Genomic DNA, 13,618 nt, shown 5'->3' with positions numbered 1-13,618 from the left:
TCAGATTGTAATCAATAGGATCCAAATGAGGGGGAGCCAAGAGATTTGAAAAAAAGCAAACACCTTCCTCCTTAATACCATTGTCATCTTCTATAAGATGACTAGATACTGAGTGCTTAATTGAAAAAATAGTGTTAACTGCCCTTTTAACTCTAGCAATTTCATGAAAAAATTTGTGTTCTTATCACCATCTCTTAACCATAGTTCACGAGACTTTTGTCTCCAATAAATCTCCTCCCTATTGCAAAGCTCCTCCCATTCTTCTTTCAAGGATTTTTGCTCATGATATAAATCCAGACTAAGACCTTTTTGAATGATGATTGAATTTACCTTCTCAAGTTTTTCTGAGACATCTTGTTTTTGCTTGAACACATTTTTAAAAACCTTTGCATTCCACTCCTTGATCATCCCTTTCATGTAACAAAGCTTTTTAGAGAATTGGAGCATCTTAGGGTCCCTAAAGGTTAGAGGCATTAATACACCAATGTTTTAAAAGCATAATAAAATTAGGATGCCTGAACCACATGTGTTCAAACTTAAAAGAGCTAGCTTGATTAAGACGTTGCGATATATTGTTTTTTGATATCAATAACTAGACTAGAAAATGATCTGATACAAAAAAAGGTAAGATTACAGATTTAAAACTATAACTCAATAGCTTCCATGATTGTGAAAACAAGAACCTATCTAGTCTCTTAGCAATTTCTAAAAAACCAATACATCGATTAGTCCATGTGTATAATCCATTGTCAGGAAAAATGTCACTTAAGTTATTATCTTCTACAAAAGAAGAAAAATCTTGGTTAGTTCTAATGGGCGGACAAATTCCCCCTTTCTTTTCAGACATTGATAGTAATGCATTGAAATCCCCACCCAATATAAAATTCATTTCTCTTTCTTGCTAAATAAGATTCATCAATACAGCCCAAAGGTTCCTCTTATCATTTGTAGATGTGGGACCATATATGTTGAAGATAAGAAATTTCAAATCAAAGTGTTCAACTTTCAGCAATTGCCAATTGGAATCTTGCCCAATAAGAATACCATGAATACTTTTAGTATTCCATAAAATTGCTAAACCCCCAGAGGCCCCATGCCCCTCTGCATGAACTGAAAGCCAATTAGTCCATTTAGCCAATGTCTTGTCAAAAACTTACTCTGATAATTTAGTTTCTTGAAGAAGAATAATATCTCCTTTTGTAGAATCTAGCAACTGCTTGATCCTACCTCTTTTCTCAGAGGCATTGATACCTCTGGCATTCCATGTAATGATTTAAATATATTTAATTAGTAATAATTTACACATTAAATAGTCCTTGCACTAATTAATAAAGTGGAGGAAGAGAAAATAAAATAATATATTTTAATTAAAAAACCCTTTAAATGTGCATGAAAGGATTAAATAATAAAAGTAATTATTATTTGATAAAGTTATGGCTTTTAAAATATTGGATAAGAGAAACCCTAGTAAGGGTTATGGTTCTTTATAAGGGGGTTGGTAGTTCATTTAAGACACTCACAAGTTTTGGGTAGAAAAATTTGGAATTGGATCAAAATTATTGTTGAAAGTTTCAAAGGGTTTGGATTTGCATGCGTTCACATATTGGCTCAAATTTTAGCTTTGGTTTTGAGGTAGGGTTTGAAAACCCATTATATAATTTTATTGAAAGATCTTTTTACGTTATGTCTGCATGGGTGCTTGTATAATTCTTATTCATTTATTGTATTAATTTTTGGATAAAGAATTATCTCATAGATTTTGAAAAGAAAAACTTATTGTTGGAATTAAATCATATGGCTTAAGATTATGCATTTTCTTATATTCTATTTATAGGCTTGTGATGTTTATTTTTGTGATGGTTTTCTTTGTGGGTTGTTTAGTTGGCCAAGTTAGGTTGCACACACTAGAGGCATTTTTGAGATTTCTTTTATGATTATTTGAATTGATGTCATGATGTACTTTATGATTTGAATTGGGATTTATGTTTTATGAGCTTTGTGCTATTGAGCATTTATGAGAACTTGGATTTTGAGAACCAATTTTATTTTTGGGTTGTCTATTAAGGAACCAAATTTTATCAGTATTACTTTTGTTGCATAGGACACAATTGTTGTTTGTGTGTTTTGGGAAGGTAGTCTAGATGCATGTCTATGGGAGTGGCTTGTAATGGAGGCCAAGGCCCAAAGTGGCTACTAGGGTAACTCATTTTAAGTTGTGTAATAAGTGATAACATATTATTTTAAAATATTTAGGAAACATTAAAAAGATAAGTTAGAGATTTCGCCTTGCCCATGCCTTAAGAACTTGTATAGGCTAAGGATGGGAATTTCATGATACCTAGTGAGAGGAATGACTAGTTTTTCTCATCTTCATAAGAGGGTATTCTAGTTTCACATGTGTCACATTGGGGGTCTGGGGTCCAGATTGACTAGTCTAGGGTAACTCAATGCTTGAGAGTCTAGGGTCTAGTGAGAGACTAGTCCAAGGTAACTCAAGTAGTTTGACCATGTGATGACACTCCATAGAATGTAGCATGAGTCTCCTTCATGGTTTATTTTTATATTTGCCTCTAGTGGTGTACTTGTTTGATGTTAATTTTTGTGGTGTATTTAATGATGGTGTACTTATTATATGTTACTTTTGATGGTGTATTTATTGTGAATACTTACTTGTTGATTAGATGTCAATTTTTGTTGATAGATGAATTTTATTGATCAATGCTAGTTATTATTGGTGGTGTTTTTATTGTTGGATTGGTGTCTAGTGGTTTACTTTTATTGATGACAATTGTTATCTATTGATTATTGTTCTTGGATATGTAGCCTTTGACATAAGGTGAATACCTTTCACTGAATTTATCTTAATTTGGTACTATATATTGTATTTGGTATTTGGATGTTGACTTGATGTGTGATGTTGATATTGGAATGAGTGTCCTTTTGATTATGATTATCTCTTCTTCTTGATTAGTTTGTGTTACCCTTGAGGTAGTTTTGGCTATTAACATTCCTTGCCTAAGATTATTCTATGATTTGATTTTTCATATGTGGATAATACATTATCTCTCCTACATGGTGGGACTAGAAGCCTTACTAGGTGACCATGTAGTTGGGAGGTAGTGTCTTCTTACCATTTAGATCCCTCTAAGATTTGTGAATGTTGGATGCTTGTTGGTGTATTGTACCCTTTATCATTCTTATGCATATTTTTGAGACTTCTATTCATTTTATTTATCTTAAGCAATTCCTTGTATTTACAAGTGTCAACACCTCTAAATGTCCAACTCTCCATTTAATATATCTAATTCCTCCCCATGTATCATTTTAGCAATCCCTCATTTGTTACAAAAATCATCAGCCAAATATATGGCTAGATAAGAGATATTTTATTTCAAAACCTATGATATCTCGTTCAATTTTGTCTAATATCTCATGTTCACTTCAAATGATTAAAATCCACACCTCCCACCCCTTGTTGAACATATATATAATAGAAAGAAACTTGATTTCATTAAAGGATAAAAATGTGTTTCTCCTTGATCAATGCATCATTATTGAGGAAGAATCAAGCTTGAAATTATAGAAACCATCTCATCTCCATTTTATATAACCTCTACTAATATCTTCTTTCCAATATATTCATATTATTTTTTAATTGCATATTTTAGTAAATGGAAAAATGGATTAAAATTTAACTCTTTCGAAACTAATGCAAATTATTTGGTGAAGATTAGTTCATTGAACAAGAAATCATGATATTTGATCCAATCTTTAAAAGTTATTCAACTTATAAATATAATATGAAAATTAATATTTTATTTCCAATATTCACATACATTTAACCCACAATTATTATTCAGAACATAGATGATTATTCAAATTTCCACAATAAGTATTTCCCTATCCTTGGAAGACCATCCTCTCTATTTAATGCCCTTGATTTTTTCCAAAGCATCTTGCTATGATAAACCACAAGAAAGGATTAAATAAAAAACTCGATCTAATCTAGCTATGAAAAAGAAGAGAAACTTGAAATAATTTCTTCTTGTGGATAGAATTATGTTATCTTTATGTATCTATATGGAAAAAAATAGGATTTTTTTAATACCTTATGTCTTGTTTAGGTCTTAATTTCTAAAATTCTACCTTTATCTAGTTTTACTCTAGTAGAAAAAATAATCAAGTCTTTGTTCGTCTAATTAAAAAAAATATGCACGCAATGTAAAGAAGATAGATTACATTTTTCCATAACTTTGAGAAAATAGAAATTTCACTACTCAATCATGTGATAAATCATATACAAGAGTACCAAATAGTTTCATTTATTTATTATTTTTCTCTCTAAAAAAATCAATTGGAGACATGACATCTTAACTCCTACACACTCTTCACTCACAACCACTAATTTGTTATTGAGTTGTCAAATCCTTTTTTTGGGAGGTAGCATGAGTAACAAACATACTAATCAATGAGAAACAATTCTTTAGATTCTAGGTCTATTTAATTCTAAGACAAAATGTAAAGTGTGATTAGAAGAATAATATACAAAGTAACCTTCTAACCTTAGATCACATTTATTAAATAGTAATCTTGAAAGTAATTAGGATTCACATACCTATGTAGTAGTATGTAGATGCCAACACAATAATCTAATATGTGGTTTCCAATATCAAAATGATATTTTACAACATGCATAAAGATAATATTAGTATTACAATGACCAAATATTTCAATATGCAATCAGTTTCAAATGAACCTCTGATAACTATCTTAACGAAACTATAGAAGGAGTTATTCATAAACATGTATGTAGCATGAGGGATAATTTTAAGAAATTCTCTCTCAATTTTTTTTATAAAACCATAGTGAATCTAACATTATTTCTTGGGGAAAAAAATTAATTTCTATTAGTGAATTCTAGATGGTCAACAAAGCTAAGTCAACCTCTAGAAATATTTTCTCCCACCTTGTATTCTATTTTACTTACTGATGCTAGTCAACTTGAATTATATGATGAAGTTGTGCAAGTGGATACAAAGATTTAGTTGGTGTCTGCAATGATAGAAGAAATTAACTCCTTGGTAAAAAATTAGACATGGGATTTATGCAAGTTGCCTATAGGAAAAAGGGATTTACATAATAAATGGGTTTATAGGTTGAAAGAAGATGGAGGTAATTAAAAATTTAAAGCCAAGTTAGTGGTAAAAGGATTTGCATAGAAAAGGGGCATTGATTTTGATGAAATATTTTCTCCTATTGTTCAAATGACTTCTATTCTTATAGTCTTAAGTATTGTGGCTACTGAAGATTTTCATTTGCAACAACTTGATGTTAAAAAAAAATTTCTTCATGGTGATTTGGATGAAGGGATATATATATGGTACAACCATAGGGGTTTGAGGTCAAAGGTAAGAAGAATCTAGTGTACAGATTGAAGAAAAATTTATATGGTTTGAAGCAAGCACCTCAACAATGACCAATATTTTAAATTTGACATTTTATGCATGAGCATGGATATAGTAGGTGTCATTTATATCATTGTGTTTATTTTAAGTGGTTAGATGATGTCATCTACATTATTTTATATTTACACATTGATGACATTCTTGTCGGTTGATTTAACATGAATCACATTAAGGGGTTAAAAGAACAATTAACACTTCATTTTCTATGAAGGATTTAGGGGCACAAAAACAAATCCTTGGTATGAAGATTTACAGGGGTAGAAAGGACAAAAAAATGTCATTGCCTCAGGTTGATTATATTGAGAAGGTGTTGCAATTTTTCTCTATGGAGAATGTCAAAGCTGTAAATACACCTTCACTTGGTCATTTGAAGTTGACTAAGGAGATGTGTCCAAAGACACAAGAAGAGGAGGATAACATGTCCAACATACCCTATGCTTCAGCTATAGGAAGGTTGATGCATGCTATGGTATGTACTAGGCTAGATATCACACATGCAATTGGATTTGTTAGTAGGTATATGATTTATCCAAGGCTTGAGCATTGGAATGTAGTTAAATGGATCCTTAGATTTTTTAGAGGAACATCCAATAATTGTTTCCATTTTGGGGGCTGTACTACTTATTTACAAGGCTATGTTGACTCATATTTGGTAGGGTATGTTGATACCAGACATAGTACTATAGGTTATGTATTTACTATTGGCGGGACAATAGTGAGTTGGATTTCTTAGTTGTAGAAGGTTAATCTTTATCCACTACTAAGGAAAAGTATGTTACTACTATAGAGGTAACCAAGAAGATGATATGGCTTGAGTTCTTTAAGGAAGAACTGGGACACCCATAGAGGGATAATTATTTGTTTACAGATAGCTAAAGTGTCATTCATCTTGCAAAGAATTCTCTTCTACATTCCAAGACAAAACATATATAGTTGTAGTACCATTTCATTCTATTAGTTTTGGATGATAGATAATTAAATCAAGAGAGGATACATATAGATGATAATCCAATAGGTAATTTTTCCAAGGTAGTAAGAAGGGAGAAGCTGAACTCCTCTTTAGATTTGGTTGGTCTTCTAGACTGAACAAAATAAAAGAACAAAAATGTCTAGCGTGGTTTGATATTCTAGTGGGAGCTACCAGTTTAATGGTGCTATGATCAGTCTCCAAGTGGGAGGATATTATTGTGGAGTCTCATCATTCACCAAGTAGGAGATTGTTGTGATGTAGAGCCTAATTAAGCTTAGAGATTTATTTGGTGCATTTTATCTCTTGATTATTTCTGCTAGGGTTTGGGGGTAGTGTCCCCAAGATAGGGTCAAGGGGCAATGCCCCTTTGGTGTCCTGGGGCAACACCTCAGGTGTGCTTCCTTGCCATAGTAGAGGGTGATGTTGAGGGGCAACAGAACCATCGGGGGATTTTGGGGGCACTACTCCCAAAGAAGAAAATGACATTACATTGTAAAATGTGTCAGGTGCTATTTTTCTTTTGGATGAATTATTGTAGCTCTAATTTTGTAGGTGACAAAAGCTTGTATGAAAAGGCTTAGGGTTAGGGATTTCATAGAGTGTGGTGATATTTTAGCTTCTTGTGGTGGTATTGAGATGTAATGGATTAGGGATTGTAATTACTGGAGAATAATAATATTGGACTTGGTCTTGGTGGATGTAGCCCTGGGATTGGGTGAACCACGTTAAATCTTTTGTCTTATGTTCTCTTCTTTGTGATTTATTAATTTTTGATATTGGTTATATTTGCATGTAAAAATTATTTCTATTTGAAGTTAATCCTAACATGTTGTAGTTAAATAATACCAAAAGTAAGGCATTTAATATAAAACATAATAAAATACATACTTTTGGAGAAATATGGTCGAATAAAATGTACACAGATATAAGAAATTAGCCTTTCTACGAGGAGGTTTTACAAGAAATGAAACTTGAAGGAAATCTCTTCACCTGATAATTTGTGTATGAATAATAGAATGAAAACATGGTCATCATTACAAACTAAATATAAGATAATCGATTCAAATATAATTACTCACTTTTTCATTTCGAATATAATAAAAAAGGTTGAACAACCATTTAAGATAAATAATATATACTAATTTCAATGAGAAATTCATATAGTCTTATAGCTCCCCATCCTTGGAAACCAGAGCTCATCTTTGACACAAAATATTGTTTCAAAACTACAATATCTTTGATCATGCTAATAGAATTGGGCAATTGAATCATTAAAAAGAGAGTGATAACATATGTTATAATTTTGATGATTTGACAACTAGAACCCAAAAATACAATTTCAAATGCTTGTTAATTTTTTCAATATCATTGGTGTTAATTATGTGGTTTAAAAAAGACAACTTTTATAACTTTTTCACTATAAAGTTTCTTCTAATATCTATTATTTTTTCATTGTACATATCGTGTGATGCACATTGATGATATAATATCTGGGGTTGAAGTCTTTCTTTGGATATATTAAGTGTCATAATAAAAATTGTAGCCTCTTCTAGTTGTTTTATGTACTTAAACTTTGTGTTTTTTTCTTAAAAGAAAACAATGAGAATCCATACCAAGGAAAAGATAGGATCCATATAAAGTTTAAAATTAGACTCACTTTTATACAAATATATAGCAGGTAAACTTGACCTTGAAGCTGATATTTTACATAGATTCCTCATGATTATTATTGAGGTCTCCTCAAGAGTGTATAACTAAATCATTCACAAAAGGAATAGTAGCCTTATGTTGTGGGAAAGATGTGCAAAATATTTGAGGAATAATATAGTAGTTTTTTGAATGCCTTTAAGAATAAATTTTAGCACCAACTTATGAAGGATGAAATTATAAAATACTTAGCGATGACTCATTAGGATTTTGTATATTCTAGTTGCGAAATGATCTACCCATCGTTGGGGGTTTTCTTAAAATAGACTAACTTATAAGGGTGTAAAAAAAAGAAAAAAAGATAGTGGAAAATACAAGAAGGTTGTCAACAAAATGAAGGAAGAAGAACAAAAATAAGACAGTGAAAGTAAATGGTAATGTTAAATAACTAAATATTTTGAACTTCTATATCAATGCATTGCCGAACTAATTGATATAATTTTGTTCTCATATCTCGTAAAGATTTAGTTGGAGCTTACTTATTTGTGAGTACCTTGGTCAAATAATATTTATAACCAAACTATTCATTTTTCATAATTAGTTGTCGATTGCAAAAGTATTATTTATTAATATTACATTATGGATTTTAGTAGAAGAAACATAAAGGATACATTACACATTTAAAAAATAAAATAAAATATGGTTTCTCATGTAATTTATATAAAATAAATTATTGTAAAAAAAATAAAAATTGTGACATACTTGAGCGAAAAAGTGTGAAACTATTTTTTTGCTATGTAGATGCAATCATGACATGTAAGATCATTAAATTATAAACTATATATTTGCTTCTATTCACAAGTATAACTAAGTTAAAAATAATAGATATTGCAAGGAATGCATGAAGCAATAAATATTCTTATGACTAGAAAATGTGAAAAAAATAACAATGGTTTTTGCACAAATAATTTGTCATATGTCCTCTTAATTGGAAATAAAAAACAAATAATTATAAGAATGCATTAACAATTGAAAGATGGCTAGATTCATTTTCTAAACTACCAACCTTATAATTGCCTATTAGTTTTAGATTCTCAAAAGTTCATATTTTGTACACATGTTTAGACAAGTCCATACTGACAAATCTATAAATAATGCTAGGTGTGTGTTAAAGGGCAGTGTATTATGCATATTGGTTACAATCAAGTGTTGTAGAAGTTTATGTATGTTGAAGTGTGATGATGCTATTAGTTGCACACAATGTGCATATTTTAAAAAGAAGAGTATGCAAATTCAAAAGAATACCAAGACACATATAATGTTCAAGGCCATTGAATGATTAAACTTTGACCCAAAAAAACGCTCACTATAAAGATTGATGTTATGAAGATAGATCCTATATTCCAATATATTGAATTGAAATCTTTTAAATATTTGAAATCTCATAAAACATATGATTCTTAAATTTTAATATACTTAAGTCTTTATATAAAATATATAGTTTATACAAAACTCATAAGAAAACTCGTAGTTACAAAAAAAAAATCATCGAAATATCTTTTAACAAAATCACAAACGCACATTTTTAACTCGTCTAATATACTCCATTATATTTCTTGAAATAGTTCTCTACTTCATTAAAGACCATGAGATTGATCGATCTTCCGACATTAATGCTTAGCCAGCATATCTTCTATCATAAGAATCATCTTCCCAATTTACATCCATGTAACCTTGTATGAAACTAATCACCTCATGTTATCTAATTTAAGCTATGGGAAAAGTATTACTCCAACGATTTAACAATTTAACGTTACATTTTTAATCAGAGTAACAAGGAAACGTGATGGCAATTGGCTTTTTCGTAATATCACATTAGCAAACTTGTGTAAAAGAAAAGCAATATCATGGAAGCAGTTGTGGGAACAGAAGCATCGGAAACCACATTAATCCAGAAAACTTAAAACAGAAGTAGGTATTATATTAAAATAGTTTTGACTTCCTTACTAAATTGATCGTCGGTCAACTGGTGTTTAGCGGGTACTAGTCATTCGACGACTATGTCGAATGCGAACATATTAAATTTGCCTTGTATGTGTTTTTCAACGAAGGATTAAGTCACACGCCACTACACAAGACAAGGCAATTGTTTGTTGTTTTCCATTCTATAAACGCGTTCGATTCGATTTTTGTCAACGAACGTAACATGGGGCCATGATTAAGTTGAATATATCTTTTGATAAGAAAGTTGTTCAACCTGCTCGTAAGAAAACGATGATTGAACATATTTAATAAAAGGATATTGTTGCATGATATCACATAGACAGTGAAAGTTCACGACCGTTCTTTCACAAATTTTAGTGTAAATATCTACATCTTCATACCCACTGTAGAAGATGAGAGTTGGGAACAAGCAGTCTTGTCTTGTGGTAAGTGCAGCTATTCTTGTATCGAATAATAATAGCATGGATCGTGATTATTGAAGACATGCATTAAATCTCGGGAATGCATTTATATTTACAAGTCAACTGGCCGCCAATATGGAATTTGGGCATCCACTTGGATTCATTCAACACTCACTCTATTAGGATATTAATAAAAGCCAACCATAGCAAAATGATTATAGCTTAGTTGTTGCCAATTAATGGCTACGACCAGCAAGCTCTTCTGCCATTATAAAAAGCCACTCTTTTCAACTATCAACACCACAAACAATTGCCTTGCTAGTTAGTAAGTCTGCAGAGCAATCAGTCATGAGGACCAGTTGCGTGGTTGCGTGTATTATGTTGGTGATCTTGTGTTCGAGTCCTGCCAATGCCCAGCTTAGCTCGACATTTTATGATAAAACATGTCCAAAGGTACTGTCGACAGTGAAAGCTGCTGTAAAAGCTGCAGTGGCCAATGAGAAACGAATGGGCGCATCGTTAGCCCGCCTTCACTTTCATGACTGTTTCGTCAATGTAAGATTTTGAATAGATAATCCTTCCTTTATCCCTTTTCTGGTTTTCTTCAGTCCGTATAAAATTCACAAGTTGTTTAATTTTAGTTTGAATTTGCAGGGGTGTGATGCATCGATACTGTTGGATGATTCCACCAACATAACGGGAGAGAAAACAGCGGGTCCTAATGCTAACTCTGCAAGAGGATTCAACGTTATTGACACCATCAAGACTCAAGTGGAATCAGTATGTAGTGGAGTTGTGTCTTGTGCAGACATTCTCACCATTGCTGCTCGTGATTCCATTGTTGAGGTACTTCCCTTTTTACCTTCTATTTTATTATTATTTCTTAATTCTCGAGCGATTAATGCTGCAATCTGCAGAGTTAATGGAAGAAGAGACGCTTCTTTCTAAACGAACCGTGGGACTCCTTCCACACAAATGTTGTATAAAAAAGACTTTTCAAGCCTAGTATATCTCTGGGAAAATTTATTAGTCTCTTTAACTTTCTAAGAAGAATCTATTAAAAAAATATTCTTTCAGTAGTAGTTAATTGTTTTTTATTTCAGTAAATCTTATTTACAACAGGTCCTCAGATTCTCGTTTCTGTGCCATGAAAATACACCCGGTTATACTTAAATATAATCAACCGTCATATATAATGTTTTTCCATAGGAGAGTAACACTCTAGCACCATGTTAAGTCCTAATTCAAATACAACAGTATTAAGGAAAAAAATTTAATATAAAAATGCTTTTAATGTACATTATATACATAATGGAAAAATGTGATAGAGAAAGGTGTGTTCCTTAAATTGTAATACTATGATTCCATCATTCGTAATTTTTCCTTAGGAAAACATATATATCCCATATATCTTTTCCAATGAGTAAAATCTCAAAGCTTTATAAAATGCTTTTCACTTGATATTTTATGTATAGATAGATGAATTTGACATGTTCAATCTTTTCCAATAAAGGAAATGCTTCCCTCCAGTCATTATAATATCTAGAGATTTCAGCGTTATGACTTTCCAAAGTATTACATGGTTTGCCAGTAATAAACGCTCTTTGTCTCGTTGATATTCTAACGGTTAACATGACAAAAATTCTATCTCATGGATGCATGACTGGAACAAACGGAATGCAAATTAAAAAGTACTTGAATTTCTGGATAAATATATATATTCATGGATAGCAACATGCCATATTATAATTATCACCATCGTAAATGCCACATTTCGAACTTTGAAATGCTACGAAAGTAATAATTATTTTTAACTTCATTTACTAAGGCTTCTTATATTCTTATTTCATAGCTGGGAGGACCGACATGGACGGTACAGCTAGGAAGAAGAGATGCAAGGGCTGCAAGTCTGAGTGGCGCGAATAGCAAAATCCCTGGTCCCACCTCCACCCTCAGTGCACTCATCACAGCTTTTAGTAATCAAGGCCTTTCTACCAAGGATATGGTAGCCCTTTCAGGTAATTTTATTGCATATGCTGAATATCAGTTCTATGCAAATTTCATGTTAATTAAAATTGTATTTATATTTAATGGATCGAATCTATTTTTATTCAGGTGCTCATACAATTGGTCAAGCAAGATGCACCACATTCAGAACTCACATCTACAATGAAACCAATATCAACACTGCATTTGCCACTTCTACGAAATCCAAATGTCCAAGTACCAGCGGGGACAACAACCTTTCTCCCTTGGACGTTCAAACTCCCATTACCTTTGATAACAACTACTACAAAAATCTGAGAGTCCAGAAAGGACTTCTTCATTCCGATCAGGAACTGGTCAATCGAGTATCCACCAATTCTCTAGTTACTTCCTATGCTACAAATCAAAATACTTTCTTCCGTGATTTTTCCACTGCTATGGTGAATATGGCAAACATCAAACCGCTTACCGGTACTAGAGGTGAAGTGCGCAAAAACTGCAGAAAGCCCAATTAAATCAACTGTATTATCTATGTTCGGCAGTAGATTGGTGTGCAACAAAGTGTTTGGATTGTTTAGAGGTGCTTAAATTTTATCAAAGGTTAATGGAATAAACGAGCATTGCTATACAAAGCATGTAGCAGCATTTTGGTATGAATCAATTGAAAAGTGATTGTGCCTGTCTTATTTTGCTAAATTTCCTGCACGGATACGTTGTGCTTCTCAATTTTAATAATGTTCATTTATCCATAAGGAATTAACTCTAGAAGTAAAATATGCTTTCTTCAAAGTAGGACAATCAAATATTAGTATATAATGTAGCACAAGCAAACGTTTCAAAGTTTACAATATAATAGATAACAATTTAGAGAATTATTTTTGAAAGAGAGAAAACAATCAAGAAAAGAGATTTTCACGTAGCACTGAATTTTATTTGTTCTAGGATAAAGGAGAGAGGTTATTTGCTATCTATGATTCTTCATATAATGACAACTATATGTTCATAAACTTTATTCTCTTAGTCACTTTCAGAAATGTAGATATTTTTGTAACATATATAGGTAAATGGATACATGCAACGATTTTTCCTTTTAATTTGGTGCAATCTCTTGAATTTTTCTTTGTCACTGAGATTGGGTTGTATTT

General features: G+C 31.7%; 1 protein-coding gene across 1 annotated transcript; it reads left to right on the top strand.

Moving 5' to 3' along the window:
• The first annotated feature begins 10,778 nt into the window (after nucleotides 1-10,778).
• LOC149565965 (peroxidase 4-like) lies at nucleotides 10,779-13,169 on the top strand. Its single transcript, XM_089819429.1, has 4 exons — nucleotides 10,779-11,042; nucleotides 11,142-11,333; nucleotides 12,340-12,505; nucleotides 12,603-13,169. The coding sequence occupies exons 1-4, from the start codon at nucleotides 10,836-10,838 to the stop codon at nucleotides 12,986-12,988; spliced, it is 951 nt and encodes a 316-aa protein (XP_089675555.1). The 5' UTR covers nucleotides 10,779-10,835; the 3' UTR covers nucleotides 12,989-13,169.
• The last annotated feature ends 449 nt before the right edge of the window (nucleotides 13,170-13,618 follow it).

Source organism: Cupressus sempervirens, chromosome 3 (genome assembly GCF_028749045.1).
Source record: "Cupressus sempervirens isolate cs-2001-9-10 chromosome 3, ASM2874904v1, whole genome shotgun sequence".
Classification (NCBI taxonomy): domain Eukaryota; kingdom Viridiplantae; phylum Streptophyta; class Pinopsida; order Cupressales; family Cupressaceae; genus Cupressus; species Cupressus sempervirens.
This window is presented reverse-complemented; position numbering and strand designations above follow the sequence as displayed.